Source organism: Trematomus bernacchii, unplaced genomic scaffold (genome assembly GCF_902827165.1).
Source record: "Trematomus bernacchii unplaced genomic scaffold, fTreBer1.1, whole genome shotgun sequence".
In the NCBI taxonomy this organism is placed as follows: domain Eukaryota; kingdom Metazoa; phylum Chordata; class Actinopteri; order Perciformes; family Nototheniidae; genus Trematomus; species Trematomus bernacchii.
Window position 1 is genome coordinate 23,424,654 of NW_022988043.1, and position 26,519 is coordinate 23,451,172.

The 26,519-nt window shown below is 43.3% G+C and overlaps 1 protein-coding gene across 1 annotated transcript; it reads left to right on the forward strand.

Moving 5' to 3' along the window:
• The first annotated feature begins 4,876 nt into the window (after positions 1–4,876).
• Positions 4,877–26,391, forward strand: LOC117472805 (rab-like protein 6). Its single transcript, XM_034118216.1, is given in 18 exon segments — positions 4,877–5,025; positions 8,087–8,466; positions 8,565–8,699; positions 9,027–9,074; positions 9,269–9,298; positions 10,442–10,494; positions 10,616–10,704; positions 12,880–13,020; positions 13,804–13,909; positions 14,447–14,550; positions 15,666–16,027; positions 16,928–17,075; positions 17,799–17,987; positions 21,897–22,017; positions 22,019–22,138; positions 22,856–23,042; positions 23,845–23,903; positions 23,986–26,391. Coding segments are annotated over 17 exon segments (2,214 nt in total). The 5' UTR covers positions 4,877–5,025; positions 8,087–8,336; the 3' UTR covers positions 24,178–26,391.
• The last annotated feature ends 128 nt before the right edge of the window (positions 26,392–26,519 follow it).

A 26,519-nucleotide genomic window follows, 5' to 3' on the forward strand; every position in this document is an offset into this window, starting at 1 on the left:
AGCGTCCCTCCTCCATTCAATGGCATAAGAGAGGCAAATCAATCATCCCAGGAGGAGATAGGTTTCCTCTCGGCAGAGATTCAGTCCCTGGTTCAAACACAGGCGGTGTCTGTTGTGCACCCTCAGCACAGAGAAAAGGGTCTTTATTCCATGTACTTCCTGGTTCCCAAGAAGACAGTAGAATTCAGACCCATTCTAGATCTCCGCAGCCTGAATCAGCACATTGCCTGCAAAAAAATCCATATGTTAACTATAAAACAGTTATTGGACCTAGTGCAGCCGGGCGATTGGTTCACAACCATCGACCTGAAGGACGCTTACTTTCATGTCGAAATTGCTCCAGAGCACAGAAAGTATTTGCGTTTTACCTTCCAGGGGATAGCCTACGAGTACAACAGACTACCATTCGGCTACTCCCTATCCCCACGCACGTTCAGCAAATGTGTGGCCACAGCGCTTCAGCCGCTTCGCGACGATGGCATGAGGGTTTTCTTTTATCTGGACGACCTCATAGTCATGGCCAGGTCCAGGGAATGGGCAATGTTTCACACAGCCCAATTGATCCTACACCTAACCAAGTTGGGTTTTGCGGTCAATTGGAAGAAGAGCAATCTCATACTTCACCAACAGGTGCAGTATCTGGAGATGGTGCTCGATGCAGGCAGGCTACGCGCCACCCTGTCAGAGAGCAGACAGGCAACCCTGCTTCGGGCAGTTTGCAGACTGCGACAGGGGGCAACGGTGACAGCTTTGACCATCATGCAGACTCTGGGTCTCATGGCGACTGCTCACTTTGTGGTGCCGCTGGGGTTGCTGCATATGCACCGCCTGCAGAGGTGGTTTTCCGGCCTTCGTTTAGATCCCAAGAGGCACAAACGACGTCTGGTGACCATCACCCCCTCAGTGGGGGGCAACCTCCGATATTGGGGTTCCCCGGAGCATCTCCGGAGGGGAACTCCACTGGGGCGAGTGACCTCCTACATCACGGTGTTCACAGACGCATCCGTGACAGGATGGGGGGGGACCTGCCTAGAGAGAGCTATAGGTGGTCGCTGGTCTCTGACAGAGACGCGGCACAGCAACCTTCTAGAGCTGCAGGCCGTAGTGTTGGTCCTCCAGCATTTCAAACCCTTAATACAGGGCAAACATGTGCTGGTGAGGTGCGACAACCGCACCACAGTGGCGTACATCAACAGGCAGGGCGGAGTCCGCCGTCCTTGTTGACCACAGCGGAGAAACTGTGGTTGTGGGCTTCAGAGATTGTGTTCCCTCCACATCCCGGGACTGGAGAACAGGGGGGCCGACCTCATGTCAAGAGGCGGGCCCCTGTCAGGCGAGTGGGTGCTTCAACCGGAGGTGGTGAAGCAGATCTGGGCCCAGTTCGGGAGAGCGGAGGTGGACCTGTTCACCAGCCGGCGCAACAGCCAATGTACCCTGTGGTTTTCCATGGCTCGGCGGGACGATCCGCCCCATGGGGTGGACGCGTTTGCACACGAGCCATGGCCAAGAAAGCTGCTCTACGCCTTTCCACCACTGCGCCTCATTCTCGCCCTCCTGGGGAGGGTGAGACGAGAACGTCTGTCAGTCATCCTAGTGGCCCCAGATCGCCGCGGGGCACCATGGTGCAAGCAGGTGCAATAGGTGCGTTACCCTCTCTGGGCCAACCTCTCCAGGCTTGGCTCCTGAGAGGGACAGGCTGAGACAGGGGGGATTGTCTGATAAAGTTATCCAGACTATCCAGTCAGCAAGAGCAGGATCCACCACAGCCTGTTACAGGCCAAAGTGGTTGGGATTCCAGCGATGGACGTTGGGCTCTATTCTGTCCTACTGGTGGACAGGGGGCTTGCTCATTCCACAGTTAAAGTGTATGCAGCAGCCATTTCGTCCTGCCATGAGGGATTTGGCGGCAGGTCAGCCTTTAGTCGCGGTTTTTGGAGGGGGTCAGGAGGCAGCGCCCAGTGGTGCATGCCTCCTCTCTCAGACACTCAGACCGAACCCCTCCTTTGTTCCCAAGAGCCTAAGGAGTTCGTTCAGGTCAAGGGCTATTCAGTTAGGTGGCTTTAATCTTCCACCCCATATTGGGGCCAGGGAGGCTAAATTGCACCTCCTCTGCCTGCGCTAGCATGTTATGTGGAGCTCTGAACAGCTGTTTGTGTGCTTTGGGGGTGGTGTGGCCGGTAAAGCTCTGTCCAAGAAACGCCTGGCAGGATGGCTCTGCGAGTGCATTTCGCATGCCTACGGACAGGCGGGGAGAGCCTTCCCTGCGTGGGTCCGTGCACACTCTACACGGGGTATGGCTGTGTCAACAGCCTTATTCAACAGCGTGAGTGTGGAGGACATATGCACGGCGGCGTCTTGGTCCACGCCAGGCCCCTTCATAACGTTTTATCTCTTGGACATGTCTGGCTCCTTCTCATCGTCTGTGCTTGCTGGGGCAACACAGGACTGGTGAGGGGGGGTGGCTGTGGGTCAGTAGGTATCCGACCCCCCCCCCCCCCTGGACATAATGCACTTGTGTTTTCCCATGCTCCTTGGGGACTTGGGAAAACATGGTGCGCAGTAAGCCCCATACAGAGCCTTCCTCACTATTTTCAATGCACACTCTTCACGAGGTAAGCGTGTCTGAGTGTGCTCTACCAGCCAAGTAAGCTGCAGCCCCGACTTCTCCACAGTCACAACCGAGGGAGAAGGAGTTGCGGTGCAGTGGCTGTTAACCAAAAGCCGGTCAGGGGCAGTGTGATGGGTCGATGTTGTTGGACGACAGGGCGTTTTTCCATCAGGGCTCCGCCCACTGTACCCATAGAGTCCAGTAGAGGGCGGAGCCTGTTTAAGATATAACGAGGGGTTACGTATTGTAACCCTAGTTATATAAGCACAGGCGGAGCCCTCTAGTTGGGGCCCTGTCTGTCCTATGCCGCTCGCTGAAGAGGGTGTAGGATGACAGTCAGGAGGCGAGGCCGCCTTTTATACGGTGAGCTTGCGCGCGCATTCAGGTAGGCCTGCCCCGGGGGCCGGCTACGTTTATAGATATCTCAGTAGATGAATGCTTGCATCGTATGGTTGAGAGGTAGTACGAGTCCAGTAGAGTAGCTTTTTTGCACGTTTTGAGAGCAGCCAGGCTGTGGAGGCACAGAAGGACCAGGAGCCCTGCCCTTTTGTTTTAAACAGGGCAGATGTGTGCAAATCCTTTAAAAGGGTTAACCCACACAAGGCTCCTGGACCTGATGGCATCCCTGGCCGGGTTCTCAGGGTGTGTGCAGTTCAGCTGGCAGAGGTGTTCACAGACATCTTCAACAGGTCCCTGCTGCAGTCTGTAGTCCCCACATGCTTCAAACACTCCACCATCGTTCCTGTCCCCATAAAAACAATAATCACCAGCCTCAATGACTACCATAGCACTCACCTCCATCATAATGAAGTGCTTTGAGCGGTTAGTCAAATCATTCATCACCTCCTCCCTCACTGACTCTCTGGACCCCCTGCAGTTTGCCTACAGAGCAAACAGGTCCACAGACGACGCCATAGCCCTCACCATCCACACTGCCCTCTCACACCTGGACCAGAGGAACACATATGTGAGAATGCTGTTCATTGATTACAGTTCAGCATTCAATACCATTGTGCCCTCCAAGCTGGCCATCAAGCTCAGAGACCTCGGGCTCAACAGCGCCCTCTGTGACTGGATCCTGAACTTCCTGACGGGCAGACCCCAGGCAGTGCGGGTGGGAAACATCACAACCTCCACCCTGATCCTCAACACCGGTGCGCCTCAAGGCTGCGTGCTCAGCCCTCTCCTCTACTCCCTGTTCACTCACGACTGCGTGGCCACACACAGCTCCAACACCATCGTGAAGTTTGCTGACGACACAACCGTCATCGGCCAGATCACAGATGGTGACGAGACGGCGTACAGAGAGGAGGTCGAAAACCTGACATCTTGGTGCCAGGATAACGTCAGCAAAACAAAGGAGCTGATTGTGGATTACAGGAAGCAGCAGGGAGAGGGACACGCCCCCATCGCCATCAATGGGACTACGGTGGAGAGAGTCAGCAGCTTCAGGTTCCTCGGGGTCCACATCACTGAGGACCTGACATGGACTCTTCACACCACCACCATCACCAAGAAAGCTCGACAGCGGCTCTTCTTCCTCCGCAGGCTGAGGAGGTTCAAAATGGATTCCAGGATACTCTGCAACTTCTACAGGTGCACCATAGAGAGTATCCTGACTGGCCGTATCACGGCCTGGTACGGCAGCTGCAATGCCCTTAATCGTAAGGCTTTACAGAGGGTGGTGAAAACTGCAGAGAACATCACCAGGACGGAGCTGCCATCCATGGAGGACCTTTACTCCCAGCGGCTCAGGAAGAAATCCCTCCGGATTATAAAAGACCCCCATCACCCCAGCCACAAACTGTTCAGTCTGCTGCCGTCTGGCAGGCGTTACCGCAGCATCAAGACAAGAACAACCAGATTCAGAGACAGCTTCATCCCGCAGGCAATAAGACTGTTAAACAACTGAACTGCTGAAACAATTTCATAACATTCATCTGCTACTTAGTAATTATTTATCTATTATCTAATATATCATTCCAATAACTTGTATATAGACTCGTATTGCACTATTCCACTTTTTTTTTTAAACTATTTTTCTTTTTGTATTACTTTTAATATAGTATATTTTAATATTGTTTTAATATTGTCTGCTTATCTGTATTATTGTGTTGCATTGTTGGAGAAGCCTGTGACCTAAGATTTTCAACGACATAATTACTCTGTAGCTATGTTAGTTTGACAATAAAGAACCTTGAACCTTATTGCACAAATTAAAATGCACAAACATAAGCTTTATTTTGAAATCTGTAACGGAAGTTGCTCGTGTGTCTCACGCTTGACGCCGTCTGTGTAGCTGCTCTCTTTGCAAAGGAATGTCGCTGCGGCTGCTATATCTCAGCTGGGATGGAGGACTGACAGATGTTTTGAGCAAAAGATGTCGGGACAGCGATGTGGTATCTTATTGAATAACCGTGAGTATTCGTAGATGATCTGAGAGATGACATTCAGTCTAGCTGCCGTTTCATGTCACTGAGCGGAGAAGCTAAGCTAGCTAATGTCGGCTGGTTAGCTAGCCAAACAGAGCCAGGGGATAACATTACCTTTCAGCCAGTGTTGGTTACATGTTACCTCCTCTCTGTTTCAACGTCGACATACCGTTTCATTTGAGCAGTTGTAGCATAATTGCTTTCAACATTGCTTCAAAGCCCTCTCCAAAGCGCTAACAGCCTGGGCAGCTACTGCTAGCAGGATAACGTTAAGGGGACAATTCACCCCAGAATAATTGAGCCCTGTGTTATTACCGGGCACTAACGTATTGCTCTCTCCTCTCTGAATCCGAGCTGTGAGGCTGATCCTGGTACTGAATAATGGAAAAGCTGGGACACTGTGACGGAACAGCTGGAAGGCCTCATGTGTCACTCATAGTTCCCTTATAATAAACTAATCACAGAGGTGGGAGAAGTACTCAGATCTTGTACTTGAGTAAAAGTAGAAGTACCAGAGTGTAGGAATACTCTGTTACAAGTCCTGCATTCAAAAGGTTACTCAAGTAAAAGTAGAAAATTATCAGCATCAAAATATAGTAAAAGTAGTCATGGTGCAGATTGGTCCATTTCAGAATAATATATATGATATGTTTTATAATTATTGACCATTAAAGTGTTATCAAAGCTGGTAAAGGTGCAGCTAGTTTGAATGACTTTGTATACTGCAGGGTAGCTTGTGAATTTACTCCAGGTGGAACTAAAGTCTGATTTAACACTTGATAATATTTCGCATCATTAATCCAAATCTGCAAAGTAACTAAAGCTATTAAATAAATGTAGTGGAGTAAAAGTACACCATTTACCTCTGAATTGTAGTGGAGTAGAAGTGCAAAGTAGCAAACAATTGAATTACTCAAGTAAAGTACAAGTACCTCAAAATTGTAATTAAGTGCAGTACTCGAGTAAATGTACTTAGTTACTTTACACCGCTGAATAATCATATTGACTCAACGTAAGATCAATGTAGAACGGGCTGCGCAATTTATCAGATTTGTACCAAATCACCACATGGACTAGAGCAATATTTAAATCGCAGAAAGCACAATATTTGTTTTTTTTGTTTTATTACTATTTCTTCCTACTTGTGCAGCTCTTAATATAGGCATCACATCAAACTGACAATACCTACATTTAGCACATTTAGCGAGGACATATTATTTGAGCTTTTTAATGTTTAAACACTGACACTAATTTGAAAAACTGAAATATATTTAGAGACAGACCAGAAGAACAAACAATATTTTGGGTTTTGAAGCGATGTAATGTTTTTGAACGCAAATGCATGCTTAGCTTTTGACTGTACTGACACATCACAATAGTCTTAATGTTATTAGTTCTATCTTAGGGGACAGTTGTGTGCGTCTCTTGATAGTTATTGAAAGTAAAACCATATGTAAAGTACGGTGGCCCGTACACTACACCATTTCAGAAAACACTACAGCATTTCAGAAAACACCACAGCATTTCACAAAACGCCGCAGCATTTCAGAAAACACAACAGCATTTCAGAAAACACAACAGCATTTCACATTGGACGGAAAGGGTATTCCTTTAGGGAGAACACTTCTTGTTTGTGATTGGACAGAGCCAGCCAGAGAAGCACTTCTGTGATTGGTTGTTTTTGCTGCCAGTCAAGAAATGACGCTTCGTGATTGGTCAGCACCCGACAGCGCAACATGTCCCAACACATCAACCGTTAGCTGTTAGCACACACTCAGAGCTCACAGCTCCTCATATCTGTTCAGAAACTGGACAAAAGTTAAACAAGTACAAACCACAGACTGTCTATGTCATGGCGAATACAGTCGCTGCTTTATTCATGTCTGTATGACGTTGTTGTGAGTGTGGACGGAGCAGCTACAGGTTGCTTTATCCTGTTCGATCCACCCCCTCTCCAGCACGTCTTGTTTGAATGACAGGAGTAAACACTGACAGCTGCGGTGAAACTCGAGCGATTAGAGCGATGCGAAAAAACCATGAATTCATGCTTTATTAATTCATGGTTTTTAAGGGGCTTATCTCCATGTAAATACTATGGTAGACTACCCAATATTCGCATCACTCTAATCGCTCGAGTTTCACCGCGGCTGTCAGCTGTGTTTGCTCCTGTCATTCAAACAAGACGCGCTGGAGAGGGGGCGGGGCGTATCTCCATGTAAATCCTATGGGAGATACCAACTACAACAAAATGAACATATTGACCGTGATTTAATTGTAATACACGTTTCAAAGTGATGCCGAAGTAACTACATACTGATACCGGTTAGTAAAAACCATGAATTAATGCTTTGACAAGTCTGCAGACAAGACGGCAGGCGAAACACCTTTTAAAATGCGTGTTTTCTGAATGGAGATCGGATCGAACAGGATAAAGCAATCTGTAGCTGCTCCGTCCACACTCACAACAGCGTCATACAGACATAAATAAAGCAGCGACTGTATTCACCATGACATAGACAGTCTGTGGTTTATACTTGTTTAACTTTTGTCCAGTTTCTGAACAGATATGAGGAGCTGTGAGCTCTGAGTGTGTGCTAACAGCTAACGGTTGATGTGTTGGGACATGTTGCGCTGTCGGGTGCTGACCAATCACGAAGCGTCATTTCTTGACTGGCAGCAAAAACAACCAATCACAGCAGTGCTTCTCTGGCTGGCTCTGTCCAATCACAAACAAGAAGTGTTCTCCCTAAAGGAATACCCTTTCCGTCCAATGTGAAATGCTGTTGTGTTTTCTGAAATGCTGTTGTGTTTTGTGAAATGCTGCGGCGTTTTGTGAAATGCTGTGGTGTTTTCTGAAATGCTGTGGTGTCTTGCACTTCCGGGCCACCGTAGTAAAGCCTATTTCCTTCTGGCTGAACATTTATTTTGCCGCAAAGACATGATTTTGTATTTGACAATCCTCCCTTTGTTACCATGCTTATACCTTGATAATGAATGGGAGGTAATTAACTTGCTTTATTCTTCTGTGTTTCTTTTTATTTTACAGATGATGCTCAAATCACCAAAGTAGTCACATCCACCTCTGACTGGCGATCAGGAACATCCAGTCAGATTTAAGAAACCCGACTGACTTCAGTCAATATCTAGCCATTTTGCATCGTGTTTGCTTCTGAGCATGGATCTGTAACTTCCTCAGCCCTGCTGCACAGTTCCTTCTCTCGCTGTGTGACCAATTGTCAGGGGACTTCCACCGTACCATTGCGTGATTCTGTACCAGCCTGTGAAAGAGCGTCAAGATGTTTTCAGCGTTTAAGAAGTTGGTCGGATCCGAGCCGGGGCAGCTCCGGGACAAGAACATTCCGGCTGGCCTGCAGTCCATGAACCAAAGTTTGCAGAGACGCTTTGCCAAAGGGGTCCAGTATAACAGTAAGTAATGCAGCCAACCAGAGCCTTCTGCTCTCAAATAAGCGTGTCTTTTTTTGATAAAATAACGTTTTTCTCTCTGTTTCCTGACAAACTTCAAGTGAAAATAGTCATCCGGGGAGATAGAAACACTGGAAAGAGCACTCTGTGGCATCGACTGCAGGGCAAGAAGTTTGTGGAGGAGTACCTGCCCACTCAGGAGATCCAAGCCACGAGTATCCATTGGAATTACAAAAGTAAGTCATCCAAACTCATGTCATCTCCAAACTGATTTGATTTGATCACCACTGCTTTGTCATGTTTCTATTTTTGGGTGTTTTTAACATCTGCGCTTTGTGCCTGGGTGATTTATTTCAGTGGCTCCATATCAAGGTAAAAATGTAGATTTAGTTTCAGCTAACCCAGTTTTAGAGTAGCCGCCCTGTATGTTTTCTTCCATATAAAGGAAACGACTTCTTCTTCTAGTGTTTGCAGTTATCGGATCCATATTAGAGTCAGCTGCACATTCAAATGTTTCCCCCTAACAACGTGAATATTAAAAAGACTCTCTCTGTGTCCCTCAGCTACTGATGATGTGGTCAAGGTAGAGGTGTGGGACGTGGTAGACAAAGGTAAGTGTTGACACACACACCCCACTTTATCACATGTTAAATAGACAGACTTTGCTCCTCTTGCTCTAAGAAGTGACACCTTTCTCTATCTTGTGCTGTATTTCATGACATTGAAGCGACGCACACTTTCGCACGTTATTCTGTCCTCAGTGTTGATGTTGTCTTTTTTTGCACCTCTCCTGCACTCATCTCAGGCCAAAAATACCCTCTTCCTGAAGGTGTAGGTGAGCCCCACTATAGTGTGTAGAAGTTGAACTGGCTTGTGTGCTGTGGGTTTGTCCCGCCTCCTTCCACTCTTATCTGAATGTCAATATTCTCAAGGTTGGCTCGTCCCAGGTGTGCTGCGTGGCTACATTTCTGAGTTTGGCTGAGTGTTCTGCTGGGTGTAGATAGAGTGTGTGCACCGTGTGAGCCTTCATTCATTAACAGTTGTCTGTTTTTAGAGGATAATCTGTTGGTATGTTGGATAAGATGCTTTTCCATAAAGTCACATGTCCACATAGCATTTTCTGAGCGCAAACTTCTCTCTTTAATTGATTCCAATAAGGACGGAGCACATGATGTCTTATGCTGCCACCCTACGTAAAAGTATTTTTATTTTAATGCGCCGTTTTAGAGCGGCTGCTATGAGCGCTTCTATCAATCAATCAATTAAACTTTATTTATATAAGCAATTTTAATACACAAAAGGTAAGACAAAGTTCTTCACAAACCAAAATCAAAAATATTTAAAATACTGCCCTACCCCCATAATAGATACCTAGTATATAAGTAACACTTGCATTTAAGAAAAAACACTTAAAACCAATAGAAGTCAATAAACACAGGACTGAATCAAATGTATAGAATACGAATAATAAAAAAATAATAAACTTAACAGTTTAAGAATAAATTAAAGGTTCAATTGAAAATAAAACCACTGGGGACGTCACTGTAGAAATTGGATACGCTTTTTTACTGTTTTCCAGACATAACTATCATAAAAAAGAGAGCTTTAATCTGTGGGAGCAAAATGTATACAAAGTTTGAGAGCAAGCATCCTCCGGTTGGTGCTCATAGTCAAATAATATATATTAGCACTAAGAGATAAGAGAATCCAAGGGGCGATGCTAGTCCGTCATACAACAGCTGTGATACGTTGAGTTGTAGTTGTCATATAAACAAAACAAAAAAGCACTGGAGCGTTTCTTTGAACTGCCCAGCGCCTTCCTGACAGAAAAAGATGCTATGTGGACACAGACCATAAGAAAAGTGGCTGTGCTGCTCCGCTTGTTTACTCACCATAATCTAACCTAAAGCAACAAACTCAACTGTGATGTCTTTTCTTGTCAGCTATACCTAATACTTGTAATTCCTTGTTCCTCCAGGCAAAGGCAAAAAGCGTGGAGAGAACTTGAAACTGGAGAATGAGCCCCAGGAGGTGATTATCACATGGCTGTCATGTGTTCAGCAAACATTTATAGCATGTGGGTCAGGGATGGAGTACGAGGTAGGGTCCCGGTGTCATGTGATTAATCCCTTTGTTTGATGTGTGTGTGCAGTCAGATGAGGTGGCCCTGGATGCAGAGTTCCTGGATGTGTACAAGAACTGCAATGGAATCATCATGATGTTTGACATCACCAAGCAGTGGTAAGAGCGGCCCGTCTGAATATGTATGAAGAGATACGGTTTCAGCTGAGAGCCTGCTGGCTGGCTTTTGTTCAGCTTCAAGGGAAAAACCTTGAAAGACATTTCCATGTTGCTATTTCAGGCATCAGGTTTGAGGGAATAGAGATTTCTTTAATAATATCCTCATGTCACAAGGGACATGATGCACCAATAGGTATTTATTTACTGATTGTTGTTGTTGCCATTAACAAACGCTTTGGCTAAATGCTGCACGTGTTGTCAAAAAATTGTTATTTTTGTAAGAGTAAAGAAGAGTGTATATATATATATATCTCTCTCTCAGGGCTTCAATAGCGCTTTTAAGTTTGATAAGCAGGTCAGCACCGTAGTCACCTGCTTTTTTAAAATACGACTATTGGCCAAGACCAAGTCGTATTTATCTTTTAAAGACCTGGAAAGGGTTATTAACGCCTTTGTTACCTCGAGACTGGATTACTGCAACGCTCTATACGTGGGTATGGACCAGGCGTCAATTAGACGCCTGCAGTTAGTCCAGAACGCAGCTGCACGTCTTCTGACTGGCCACAAAAAGCGTGACCACATCACCCCAATTCTGGCCTCATTGCACTGGCTTCCAATTCAAATTGATTTTAAACTTCTTTTATTTGTTTTGAAAGCCCTAAATGGGCTGGCTCCGGCCTATATAGCTGAACTCCTCCATCGCTACACCCCAGCCAGAGCTTTAAGGTCTGCTGACCAGCTGCTGCTGATAGTGCCCAAGCCCAGCCTCAAAACCTGAGGGCACCGAGCATTCGCAGCAGCGGGCCCTAGGCTCTGGAACACTCTGCCCCTCCATGTGAGGTCGGCCCAGACCCTAGGGGTTTTTAAATCTACACTTAAGACTCACTTCTTCTCTCTGGCCTTCTAGCCAGAGCGGAGCACGACTCCTGACTTTTCCCTGTGTGTGATTTTTATTTATTTTTGCTGTTGTAATTTATTGTCTTCTGTTTGCTATTGTAGTAAAGTGTTTTTATTGCATGTACAGCACTTTGGCTCGACCAAAAATCGTTTTAAAAATGTGCTATATAAATAAAACTTGATTTGATTTGATTTCCGCCAGGATTTTTTCTTGCCGGTCAAATGTCCGGAAATAATTTATTTTACCGGACAAATGTGAAACTTACCGGTCATGTTTCAATAATAATAATAATAATAATTGTGTAGCAGAGTTTCCGTTAGCAGGTAATTACCGGACTATTACCGGATATGCTGATGTTTAAAACTGTTAATGGGAGTCATTTTTATATTGCTTCAGTTTATAATCGTAACAGATCGAAAAGTTCAGATTCATTTTTCAATAAATGATTCCACAAACAACATAATTATTACATTCAAACAAACTACTTGTATTAGATGAAGTATATTATTCAAAAGTTTACATTAACTTTGAATAATAACACGGGAGAAACGGATCCTCTCTCTCTCTCTCTCTCTCTCTCTCTCTCTCTCTCTCTCTCTCTCTCTCTCTCTCTCTCTCTCTCTCTCTCTCCTTCCTGACAGCCCGTCAGTTTCTCATGCAGCTCGCTAAACAGTGGGCGGGGCTTCAGGTGATCATGCAGAGCTGCGTTTCTCCGTCAGACTCAGCAGCTGATCTGATCTCTCTCTCTCGTCCAGTTATACTTCCCTCACGTTTATGTCCATATCGATCAGATCCAGTTCTCCTGATCGGCCTTTATAGAGAGCATCGATCAAACTATTAAGAGTGAATATCGGCCGATAATGACCGGCGGCCGATCGATCGGAGCATCCCTAATTATTACTGGACATTTTGACCGGCAGGTCTTGAATTTACCGGTTTTTAATAAATGTTACCAGCTAAAAACTGGTAATTACCGGCTAATGGAAACCCTGATATATATATATATATGTATATATATATATTAAGCGACTTTGAGACTATTAAGCGACTTTGAGACTTGAAAAGCGCTATATAAATTCAATTTATTATTATTATTATTATATGTATTCACCTTGACCATGTTATATAACTTTTAGGCAACAAAATCAATGAGTCTCACTGATATGGAGAATTCTTTAAGATGCACCATTTCGTCCTCCTCTGAACTGAGACTCACTGATTTGATTTTTGATTTTCTTCACATCCCTCCACAGATGAATATGATTTGTCATTTGCAGGACTTTTAACTACATCCTGAGGGAGCTGCCCAAAGTACCCACCCACGTGCCGGTGTGTGTGTTGGGAAACCACCGGGACATGGGCGAGCATCGTGTCATCCTCCCTGATGACATCAGAGACCTGATCGCTGGACTCAACAGGTAGATAGATGTCAGCACTAAATGTTAGTGATGAAAGAGGAAACCCTCTGAAGCTTCAGAGATTTCCTTCTATTTGTAACAAAAAGTATTCCAATCTTTGTGGGTACAAACGCAGAGAACACAGTGACACCTGTTGGAATTATTGTATAGCAGTAACACTGCACTGCTGATATAAAGGGGTTTAGTCTCATGAGAGAAATACAACTTCAACAAGCCATGTTACAAAAATATACTGTATTTATATCCAAAAGGCCTACATGTTAAGTATTTTTCTTACATGATATATAAATGTACCTTATTGGTGTAGTTTGAGTGTGCACTGTAGTCTTATGTGTATTAACCTATATATTGGTATTCATGTAATATTTAATATAATAATGTTTCCCTGTATAAGGCAAAAGAGAAAACGGAGTTAAGTGGTTAAAAAAAAAAAAAAAGAATCCTGGGGTTTCAGACTTCAAATAATTAATAAAAAAACTCATATTCCTTTCACTCCTTCCACCTTTTTTTATTAAAACATAACACTTTAAATAGTAGGCCTCGAGCTTGAGCCTCGAGCCTTGAGCTGAGGAAAGTTCTTTGTGAAGGGATATGGCGTGGTCTGCGTAATATTTTATATTGTTTGTATTATGCACAAGTCTATTGAAAAACTACTTTTAAATCTCCATATTAATCACATATAATATTTCACCAGAATTTCTCCCATTTTGACTAACATAATGTTTTAAACGGAAACACTGATACTGTACTGCACATGTTAGAGAAACTACTTGTGTTTTACAGGCCGATGGGAGCATCTTACATCCATTATGCCGAGTCCTCCATGAAGAATGGCTTTGGTCTGAAATATCTGCACAGGTTCTTCAACATCCCCTTCCTGCAGCTACAGGTATGTCCTCCCTACCTGTACTGGTTAATGATGGTCTTAATCTGCTTTAAATCAATGGGGACACCAAGATTGCAGTTTTGTCTCGCGAGGGCCTAAACAGAGATCCTGTCAATCATTGTGTGTGTGTGGGTGTGTGTGTGTGTGTGTGTGTGTGTGTGTGTGTGTGTGTGTGTGTGTGTGTGTGTGTGTGTGTGTGTGTGTGTGTGTGTGTGTGTGTGTGTGTGTGTGTGTGTGTGTGTGTGTGGTGTGTGTGTGGTGTGTGTGTGTGTGTGTGTGTTGTGTGTGTGTGTGTGTGTGTGTGTGTGTGTGTGTGTGTGTGTGTGTGTGTGTGTGTGTGTGTGTGTGTGTGTGTGTGTGTGTGTGTGTGTGTGTGTGTGTGTGTGTGTGTGTGTGTGGTGTGTGTGTGTGTGTGTGTGTGTGTGTGTGTGTGTGTGTGTGTGTGTGTGTGTGTGTGTGTGTGTGTGTGTGTGTGTGTGTGTGTGTGTGTGTGTGTGTGTGTGTGTGTGTGTGTGTGTGTGTGTGTGTGTGTGTGTGTAGAGGGAGACCCTCCTGAGGCAGCTGGAGACCAACCAGCTGGACATGGATGCCACTCTGGAGGAGCTGTGTGTCCAGCAGGAGACTGAAGATCAGAACTATGAGATGTACTGTCAGCTTTCTTACTCTCTCACACTGTTTTTCACATGTCCACCCAGAGCTTCTGTAGTTGTGAGGCTCAGAACACTCTATAGACTGTAGCTGTTGAATTCTACACCTATGTATGACATTTGCTTCAGCTCAGTTTTCTGGTCTTATCGTGAGAATATATACTTTTCTTTTTCTCAAGAATTCATTATTAGAGGGAAAGTTGCCGTTATGACTGTCAGCTAATCACGGCTCTGTGTTTGAAAACAAACCCAAAAACATGAGTTAAGACACTTTCATTGCAATTGAAATAATGATGTGATCATTTCACGTTTCTTGTAAGGGCAATGAGTTCCTCCTCACAGACAGTTTTGTGAATGTGTTTGCATCTTCTTGAGTAATCTTTTTTGACTTTGCATTTTGAAAAATAATATGATTACAGGGCATACACAACTAAAAGAAATACAATAAAATAAAATAACAATCCACAAATCAGAAAAAAGTGAATACTGATAATTGATAAAAAAAAGATTGACAGATAACAGATACTCAACCATTATCATAAGTACATCAATTGTTATATCTAACCGGAGAGTCATTAGTAATGTTTTGCTGGTATACCTCACCAATTTCCTTTTCATCTGTCGTCAAAAATACTAATGTTTCAAAATTCTAAATGTATTTTTTTGCATTCTATATATTTAATTTACAAGATCCTTTCTTTTAGAGCTATTTGATTATAATCATTCAACCAATTCCTTCCCAATTGTGAGAGAGATTTTATTTGGAGAAATACTGAAAATAGTGGACAGTTCTCTCAAAGCTATTTCCCAGAAACCACTAAAAGCTGTACATAATAAAACATATCTGACTATGGTTTGCCTTTTTAGTATTTCAAGTTACATTTGACGTGTTACTCTGAATTTTTTATTTATTTTTTTAATATTGAATTACACTTATATTTTTATTTTAGTAATCTTCTAGCCTATATCAAAAAACGTTGTAAAGACAAATAAAGTGTCCATAAGGGCTTTCGCTGAACCCTTCCCACAGTACAGCCCCTGCTCTGCTCCCAGCCTCACATATTCCTGCAGGTGAAGCTCAGTTTATAACTGCTCTGTTGTGTTTCCTGCAGTTTCCTGGAGAACTTGGAGTCTCGCAGTAAAGGCTTTGGCTCTCCCGGTCCAGCTAACGGTCAGAGTCCCTCCTCCGGCTCCCAGTCCCCCATCGTCCCCCCCAGCGGAGCCTCGACAGGCAGCTCCAGCCCCAGCACTCCTCAACCCCCCCTACCCCCCCAGGTGCTCCCCCAGTCACCAGCTGTGTCCGCCTCCCTCCCTCCACCTCCGTCCCCGGCTTCTCCTGCTGTTGAGTCAAAGCCTCCGGCCGTCGCTCCCGATGACCTTCAGGCCCCGGCTGCGCCCGGAGCTTCGGGCCCCCAGAAACGTGGCTTCATGTCCCGCTGGTTTGGTTCCACTGCTGCTGAGGCTCCTGCCACAGGTGAGTCTCTTCTACAAGAGTGGTGCAGTGATGACGTATTTTTGTAGGCCGACCCGGCAATAGCATCACAGAGAGCTCCCACGACAAAAGGAAATGTGATTTTCCTATTGGAAGCTAACGTGAGGCTATAAACTAACTACAGCTCATTCCCACCGCTAAGCTAAAGGCGGTCTTGTGTCAGCGTGATGACGTTTTGTAGTCTCTCAACATTTACGAATGCGGAAGTAAGCATGGCAGGGCTCCCTCAACACAAATTCATTACATTTCTCATTGGATTGCTGGAGTATTGCAGAAAATAAGATCTATGATACACATTTCTGATACGTACATGATTTCTTCAGCTGGATAATCTCCTCTTAACACTTTTATGATTGCAATTGCTAGAAATAAAGATCAAACGTTAGCCTATAAAGGAACTACATCCCGGTCACAGGACTTCACATCATCAACGCTAAGCTAAAGGCTGCTAATGTACGGTATGTTGATGTTGTGCATTGTTAGCAACCGCTGTTCTTACAACACATAGGAGCTTCAGACATCCACCAGTGGGTTATTTACTGACGTATTTGATGTTGTAGATAAGATCTTTAATGAATGAGATAATGCTGTTGTGTCCTCACTCCTTCAAGTTAAAAGGATTTTAGTGCTGAAGTTGATGGACATAAAACATCAAATGGTTGATTCATAAGCAGTAAATTGTGTAATTGTAACTGGCAAACTGTGTTTATTTTTAGATCACAGTTGCAGCCATATGTAAATCATGGCAAGTTAAAAGCAAGTTGTCCCAGTGAGTGTGAAATGCAGAACTAGAGAATGTCTGGACGGTTGCTGATTGTCATGTGACTTCACGCTTCGATTGTGGTTTCATACGGTGGATTTGTTTGGCTGTGTTTCCCTCAGACGAGCCTCCTGCTCCGGTGTGTCCCGGTAAGGTTCACAGTGTGGATGATTTCGTGCCGGATGAGAGACTGGATAAAAGCTTCCTGGAGGACAGCCTGCCCTTCAAAACCAAGGCCCCCCCGCCCGCTACAGCTGTGGACAGCGACAGGTCAGATGCTTACACAAACTTTCATTAGTTGTCAGAATCAGAAATCCTTTATTTGTCCTGCAGCGGGGACATTTAAGGCATTACAGCAAAAGTGACATAGCAAGTTTGGTAATCCACATTTTACCTTTTTTTACATAAACATTGAAATTAGCTTCAACATGATCAGAAAAAAGGCTTTTTTTATTGTTTTATTTTAAGAATACACTTTATTTACTGAAACTTTTCTCAGCATTTAAACTATCAAAAACTTTAACTTTATAAACATATATGTCTTTATCTTTTATTTAATTTCTCTTACATACTATACTCTGGCTTGATTTAAACTATTTGAAAAAAAACACTTTACCATGACTTTTTGATAAACTATACTATGATTTTATGAATAAAAAAATGAATAACATACGATACTTTGACTTTCCAATGACTCGTTTTTATTTAAAAATACTATGCTATGACTTTTCAATGACTTTAAAAAAAACATTCTATACTATGTTTTTGATGACTTATAAATATATATGTATATCAATACTTTTTCGATATACTATAGTATAACTTTTGGTTTACATTTTTTAACACACTATACTTTGAATTTTGATGACTTTTTGAAATACTACAGGAGAGAGGTGTGTGTGTGCATCGGTTGTCACTGAGGCTCTGGTGCTTTACAATAGCAGAGGCTGTCACTGAGTGGAGGTATAAAAGTGATTTCCTGTCCTGTCCCAGTGATGGTGAAGGCAGAGGGAACCCCATGGTGTCTGCTTTCCTGGATGAGTTGGACCCTGACGACACTGAGCCCAGCCTCCCCCAGCCTAAGAGCCTGCCCCTCAGGAAAGACGTCGCTCTGACCAGCGACGAGGAACCCCCCCCCGTCACACAGGACCAAGACTTGGACAGTGAGCCTGAGCTCAAAGCGTAAGTCCTTTCTCAGGATCGTACACTATGTTGTGTTAGGGGTGCATTCACACCAGCCTTTTATAGTCCGGTTGAATCGAACCCTGGTGCGTTTAGCCGCTTGGTGCGGTTCATTTGGGTCGGTGTGAACACAGCGAAAGAGTCTTTCAAGACATCCGCGGTTGTTTAGTTAAAGAGTGAAGCAGAATTAAGTGTTGAACAGTGTCGTGTAAAGTAAAAATGCTCCGTCAACTACATAAAATTAAGAACACCTGCCGTCGGTGAAACGTCCCTCCTTACTGCAGAACGTCTCTCATTATATGTGTTATAATGTTTTTTAACGGACGTTGTTGAATAACCTGCCGAAAGTGCCGATGCTCCATGGCGGAGGCTCTGGTAGAAATTGTCGGGATTTGCGTTTTTACCCCCTTAATGTCTGACCAATGGTTGAACAGCATTACCGAGCACATGACTTGTGTTTAGAGTTTATAGTCCGTTTGAGTTTTGCCCGTGTGAACGCAAACCGAACCTTCTGAAAAATGAAACAATGTAACAAACTGTGGTCTGGTGCGCACCACAGAAGCGGACTATTAGGTGTGAATGCACCCTTAGTGAAGGTCTGTCAGAGGAAGCCTTAATTAAAGTTAACCAACCTGCGGATTACTATTTGTGTGCATGTAAATGGACTGCAAAGACTAATATCCCTGTGTTCCCTTCAAAGGGAGTTTCTCTCCCACACCCTCCCTGAAACGCCTCCATTGGACTCCTTTGTTTACTTCCCTAACAAAATTACATCACTGTGTAACTATCGGCTAGCGACCAACATATTGTACATAATGGGGCGGGACATCTCTAAGCGGTTGACCAATCACAACAGAGCCGGCCAGCTAACCAATCAGAGCAGACTGGGCTCTGGTTTCAGACAGAGGGTGAAAAGAGGTGCTTTTTGAACATTAAAGCATAGAGACATGTCCCAGTGGAAACAAAGAATACATATGAAGCAACGGATTATGTCCAGTGTTTCACCTAAGGGAACATTCAGAATGACGTTCACAGTATCAGGGATGGAATTAAGACGGCAACCCTTTCACCTTTTGTGGTGTTCACAAGAAAAGTTGGTGCTGGAGAGACTTGCTACTTCTTATTTAAAAAGCTCCCTCCACTTCTCATATGAGGAACACACAGGGCCGTGGGAAGTAGGGGTGCTGAGGGTGCTGCAGCACCCCCTGGTGGAGGACAGGGGATCTGCATTTCCACAAGATTAAATACAAATATAATATACCAAAAAAACCGAATTTTCAGCCTTGATGTAACAACATTCATAATTAAGTAAAGATGACACCCTTTTCACCCCAGTTACATTTTCCATTTGCCCTGTACGATGGGCGCTGTAAGTGATGAAAGTGGGGGATGTTGGCTTATCAGGCGCCCGCAGCTCACAGAGAGAGAGAGAGAGATAGAGAGATAGAGAGGGGGTGCACCGGTACCGGCGGGGATTGTTGTTAGCTTCTGCTGCGCTAACGGATATAAGAAGCTGTTTCTACAATAATGTGGAGGGAGAGTTCACTCCAGTCAGACTGAGAGGCTGATAACTACAGCTCAGTGAGGTAAAGGACTCTGAGGGTTTAGATAGTTCACTTTAGTCTAAGTTATCTCAGTGGGTCTCAAACGTTTTGGTCACAATTTATGCAACACATATTTCCAAGGCACTCCTTTATAATTATTAGGATAAATAAAAACAGGTTTGAAATCATTCCAATGTATACTATAGGACGGTAAACCAAAAAGATTGTTTAAAACTGGAGAGATTTAAAAATATGCATAAATAAATGTTAACTGGTAAAATAAGATATAAATGAACAACAAAAATAAAATAAGTTAGCCTACATTTATTTGTTATTGGCTATGGTAGGTTATTGGTTATGTTCACATACTTATTTGATTAATAAAATGTAAACCCATCTTTTTCATATGGGTGTTTAGAGTTGTACCCCCTAGATCTAGTCTGTAGTAATTGGGCGCTCAAAGTGCACCAGATTGAAGCATTTTACTTTAAAATGTTAAAGAAAATCTTCCAGGGGGGGCACCCCCGGACCCCCCTAGAGGATGTGAAGTCCACCCCCAATTAAAACATGTTCATGCAATACTAAATACATTTGTAGCCTTTTTATATAAGCTGTCCACCATGTCTCTTTTTGTAGTGTATTGGTCTTTTGTAGAGGTTTTTCATTGCCAGCTAAAATCTTGCCTAGGGCAGCAAATTGGTCAGAACCGGCCCTGGTGTCATCCCCACAGCACCCCCCATTTGAAACATGTTCCCACGGCTATGGGAACACATAGTCACGTATTCCACCTGAATGCATCTCTGCTGTTTCATTCTTTGTGGCTTCATTGTGCCCACTTTATGTGACTCCTTATCACAATTTACTGGAGAAACTTGTCTAGATTAGTTACAATGCAAATACATGACCTGGGGCCTCATTTATAAAGCCTTGCGTAGGATTGGCGTGGGAAGGTTGCTTACGTAGGACAAAGCAAATAAATACGCACAGACATTTTCCGATTCATAAAAGACTGCATACCGGCACAGGACTTGCGTACGGCACGTCCTACGCCTGTTTCCCTTTAGAAATCACAATCAACTCGAAATGCGGCGCAGCTTTTGCGGGCTTCACGTAACGCCCATATTTGCCTCTAAATAGTCAAAGAAACGCCCATTCATTCATTCATTTTGACTGACTGCATGAAGAAGTTCGCAGGAAATGACGATAGAACAGCTAAAAAAGACATCTCACACCGTGTCAGATTTAGGTTATTTTGGAGAGGTCGAGATAAATCATATTGTTTGGTGGATGCAGTTTGAACCAGAGTAGCAGCATGGAGGTCGGATCGTCACCAACATAAATAAATAAGTGGTCCGAAAAAAGTTAATGACAAGAAAACTACACATAACCTTCCTCAGGCAGTGTGTCAGTGTGTTTGTACCGGGGACAGGAGAGCCCCTCTTGATGAGAAACTGTAAGAAATGATGGGGGAATCCCTCCGGAGTGGAGTCATGACGACTGGATCTGAATTATTTTTTTGTATTTGGTGGTTTGTGTTCCAGCTGTCGATCAGCAACTATATATCCATAATCCACCAGTTAAAAGAAATACAACTAACGTGTTGTGTTATATTAGCTGTACAATTGACCACATATGGTGTTCTTAGTTTCCATACCTCCTGTGTTTTACGAGCAACTTATCAAGTAGGCTATTGGCGAACGGCATAAAACATGATTAAACGTGATAGTATATAAAACCATGCTCGTATCTACAACCTATAGAAATGCAAAACGGCGTCAGTTTAGACGTTATTCTGTCCTCCTGCTTACCGCATCATTTATGAGAATACATTTCTTATAAGAGAACATAATCGAGGGGTGATCAATAACATTTCCGTATTTATTTATTTCTCCAAGTTATGTTTTTGTGTGCACTGAGGAGTCTCAAACAGGCGTTTGTTTAATCATTTTAAGATTGGCTTTAATCAATTTGTGAACATTAATTCTTCATATATGATAAATGAGAGGTAACATTTTATTTATGGTATTATTTCCACATATTTCTCTCCATTCTTCCTTCTGCCAACGGGGTCGCAGTTTCTCGTCTCTCCCGTTGTTGTGCGTAGTGCGTACGGATGGGTCAGAGTTTGCGTGGAGGACCGCACATTTTCCCGTCAAGTTTGTTTTTTATAAATCGCAAAGATTGCGTAGAAACTGGCGTGCGCCATCTTTTGAGCGTACACACCGTTTATAAATGAGGCCCCTGAGCTGTGAGTCACTTAAGATGTAGCCGAGAAGGCTGTTGACTTCCTGTTGTATGTCAATTTAAACAAATGTAAACAAATGTCATTTTTTTTAAAACAAATATTCATTTCCCCCTGTTTCAGGCCTGTGATCCACATCCCTAAACTCAAGGTGGCATCCAAAGCTCCAGAGGCCATCTCCCTCACTCTCACTCCGGCAGCAGAGCAGTTGCCACGGCAGCAGGCCAAGAAGAAAGGCAGCTCCCCCCCGAGCCGAAGACTCCGATACGGACCCAGAGGCTCCTGCAGCCCATCAGATGCTGTCCTTCATCATGGACGACCCCGACTTTGAGTCTGAAGCGTCAGATACCCCCAAAGTAACCACGGTACAGGTACAGCATGACAACAGATTCACTCAGTTCACTGCAGGAAGCAGGACATTTGACCTGTTTACACATACTATTAATTATTGTTTAATGCTAAACAGTTTCAGACAAGTTTTAACACCAAATGTAAATATACAAACGATCCTAAATTACTTCAGACAATGAATACATGACAATATATGACAAACTACAGTGTATTATATTTGAAAGTGAATGGCTGTGCAGGTGTGCAACATATCTTCAGAGAGCTGAGCAGGAACATGGCTCACAGTATTAAAAAAGAACAACATGATGTAATGCATAATGTTTGTCGGTTGGATAAAATTATCCATCCATCCATCTTCTCCCGCTTAAAATTAAATGGACACAATACTAATAGTCTGACTTACGCACTCCGAAAAACATAGAGTGGTGCAGGAATGAGTCCTAAATAAAATATGTCAATAAATCTCCTACTGGTGAATGTCTTACAACATGTCTAAGTATCATAAATGTGTGTTTGCCACAGATCTAATTTTCTGCTATATTCTGAAATCCAACCCGTTTTAGTTGAGGGAGCAATTGCGATGCTAACTTCCGGGTAGCCCTTGAAAAATGACTGCACCACTCTATTTTAGTTGCGTTTCTGTCACACTGTACATCAAAAGCTTGTTTTTCCTAAGCTTTATTTAGGAAAATCAGGGGATTGATCATGTGTGGCTGCTCCCTTCCTCCCAGGACATATTTCCAGTCCGAGATGAGCTTCTGTCCGACCTGTCTGACGACGACCTGCAGGTATCCAAGGCGACAGAGCCTCTGAAGCCCACACCGATCTCCTTCAAACATAAGGACGACACCGACCTGTTTGGCCTCGGCTTCCAGGAAGAGGCTCCTGCAGCCAAGGAGAGCAGCGAGGAGCAGGAAGGCAAGTCCTGAGATGTCTTGTCTACATGTCTCTCATGTTTCTCATTAGGAGGCACACAAGTCTCCCCAATGAGCTCACAATAACATATGCCCATCGTCAGTAAATCCTTGAGGGAATCTTTGAGGATATCACAATTTGATTTAGTTTCCGGCAACACAACAGCAATGTCAGCGCAGAGCCGTTTTACTGTTTGTCATGTGACAAAGCTTTACTCCTAAGATTCTGTTTTTTCAACTTCATTTGAATATATAAGTCTAGCTCATAGAGTCCTGTTGTAAACCCGGAAATGTTGACTAACCCAAAGTTTAATGGTACTGTACGGGTCCCCAGCACATAGAAACTGCCAGATGCTAACTTGCATATGTTGGGCAATTTGCACAATTAGCATAAGTTGTGTTAATTGGCACTGATTCCGTTACAGCCCATGTTGACAATAGTGAATAAATTGCTTGGCAGACTTGGACAATTTTGGAAGTTATTGAGGATGCTGAATCCATCTGATTCTGACAGGATTAAATGATGGCATTTTCAGCCAGAAATGTTGTGCTCTTGGTGGGCTCAATTTGGAAGATTTAGGGGACTCTGGATCATTTGGATTGGACAGATTGCCTATTTATTTGAAAATAAATTGTCCACAGTAGAGGTCATTTTTTCATCTTGTGCCCCCTATATCCAATGGTTGCAACACTACTCATAGTAGTCCAAATCAGCCCTCCAATGCTGGCAACTAGACTATTTAAAATGGGATCACTCTAGTCGTGCATCACTGTGAGACTTCTGTTTATCTCCGCTTCTCTTTCAGAAAAAGAAAGTAAACACTCCTCCAAAGACAAGAAGAAAAAGAAGAAGAAAATCAAAGAGGTAACGTCTTTTTGTTGTTGTTTATACGACATATCTCTAAAAGACAGTAATATCAACACAATAAACGTATTTCTGTTTTCAGGAGGACGAGAAAAACAAGAAGAAACACAAACACAAGAAAAAAGAAAAGGACGAAGGTGCAGCGGGAGACGAGAAAGAGAAAAAGAAAAAGCCATCCCGGAGCAAGAAAACCGAGGTGGACGATCTGGAGGACTTTCTGGGCGGAGGAGCAGCGTCCGTCAAAAGAGATGACGGAGATTACGAGGAACTATAGAAGTTCAGGGAGGAACAGCGGCGAGGCGAGGGTCCTTTGAAAACCTTCTTGTTCCTTGACTTAAGAGCATAAAGCATCTCCAAGCCATACGTAACCCACACGGCTGCCGGTAACACCCAGGTAACACGAGCGAGGAGCGCTTCTCCGGAGCGTTACTTCTGATCGATCCCCCCCCCCCCATCTGCACTACTGCTGTCACTTCCATTCCAGCCAATAGGAAAAGGCGAGAAAACCACGTGTACTGTAGTGAGTCCTGGTGATTGGCTCTTTGTACTTTGAGATGATTGAATATGTTGGCGTCTGTAAATACGGTTATCATTTGGAATTTGTTTTGGTCGCTGTGGTAATGGAGAGCATGCTTAAAGTGACGGGGTCTCCTTCACACTCCTGCTTTCTTTCCTACGTGTTGGCTTCAGTGGCACGCTTAGAGTTTATATTTAGAGACACAAGACTGAGTGAGTGGATTTCGATTTTTTAAGAAAAGACTTCCCAGGCTTCACTATCGGAGCACGTTCACACTAAGTGTTTTGTTTGGGGCTATTTTTAAATGGTTTGTCAGGGTGGATCTAACATTCCCCTAATCTCCTAATGATTGTTCACTGTGTTTACACCTTAATGGGACAGTGAGTCTGACCCGTGTACTGTAGTCTGCCATGTCTCTTCTCCAAGTCACAGCAATAATGTAAGACTCTTAAAAGACATTTGTTATCAACTGATCCCAGATCCCAGCTCTGTTTGTTGATGATCAGAACAATAGCATTTTTATTTATTTTATACATAGTATAAATTACATGAGGAAATACATTGACAATAACAGTTCTTGTACCCTAGATACAATTGTAACATCATTGTTTATAATCATTTCTATACCACATAAACACGAGCATTTCAAATACTGTATCTCTCTTAACATCGATGAACTGACCATACAATAACTGTAATATTAGCTAAAAAATAACGTAAATAAAATGTAATTATAATCAAATAAAACAATAAATACAGTGAAATGAATAAATAAAAAGGTGCGACACAAGCTCTGGTGTCGCAAAATGCGCTTTTTTAAGAATAAACCTGCTTAGTGTGGACGTAATCTTGATGTGAACCCCCCCATGTCTTCGCTGGTGATTTTATGATTTCATCCACTGCTACCCTTTCAAAACAAACACACACACTCCTCGTGTTTTCTGCAGTTGCCTTAAAGGAGGTCACTACAAGGGAATGATGTGCCGCTATCCTCATGATCCATTTCAAGTGTTCTTACTGTAAAAGTGTTGGAATGTTCTATTGGTCAAATGGAACGGACGTCCTCTCTGAAACCCTGTATGGAGATTGCAGTGAATCAGTGCATTGGTTTGTTTTGGTTTGATGCTCCATCTTTCTAAAGGAACATTATGGTAATGTGTTAATATTTTCTCTGTAAGTAACATTTCCTCGTGCTTTTATCCTTGTGTTATTTATTGCCTCCATTATGTTTTATTGTCAGGATTTACACTGTGCTGAAATACTTGCAGCTTTTAACAGATTGCCGTTCATATTTCACACCTGTAATACAGCCTCGAAATGGTACGTGGTGATAAGAACTACAGACCGTACAGTACGGTTTCTTCCATAAATCCCTAAAATGTTTCAAATAAGTGAAGCATTCTTGCATCTAAGAGGAATAATGTGTATTTTTCACTGACAGATTTCATACGGTTTCCATCTCCTGTGCATATGCTTACAAAGACGTGATGTTTGAGACTCCAAAGTTGAAACTATGCAGCATTGATCCTGAATACTGTGCTTTTTTTTGTCTTTTGTCATGTGATTGAGGATAAATGCTGAAAGCACAGTTTCAAGCATGAGACTTCAGTGTACAGCAAGAAAAGAATGTTTAAAATATAGAAATAAATGCGTATATGTGAGGAGCTTTGTTCCAAAAATGATACATACACTGTGTGGAAATAATGCCGCTGACATCCTAAAGAAATATTCTGCTTTCCAAACTAATAACATTTCTGAGTGGGTGTACACTTTGGAAATGTTTCCTCAAGGTATTTTTTCCAAATGGATGTATGACATTTTGGAATGAAAGCCTTCATTTATTTTTCACCCCCAATGACATGTTCCATATTTACACTGTGTGAGTGTGGTTTGTCCAATAAATGCAAGCTTATTTCTTCATAAAGAACAAATCTTGTGTCTTTTAAACAAATAAAGACGTCTGTGGATGATTCTGTGCCTGTATGTTCATGGAGCTGGAATGAAGCCAGGCCTCTGCCTCCTCAACAAAGACCAGATGTTTGGCCGGTTGCCCTCAAGCAATCCGTGATGTTGGAATTCTATTTTCTAAAACAATTGTT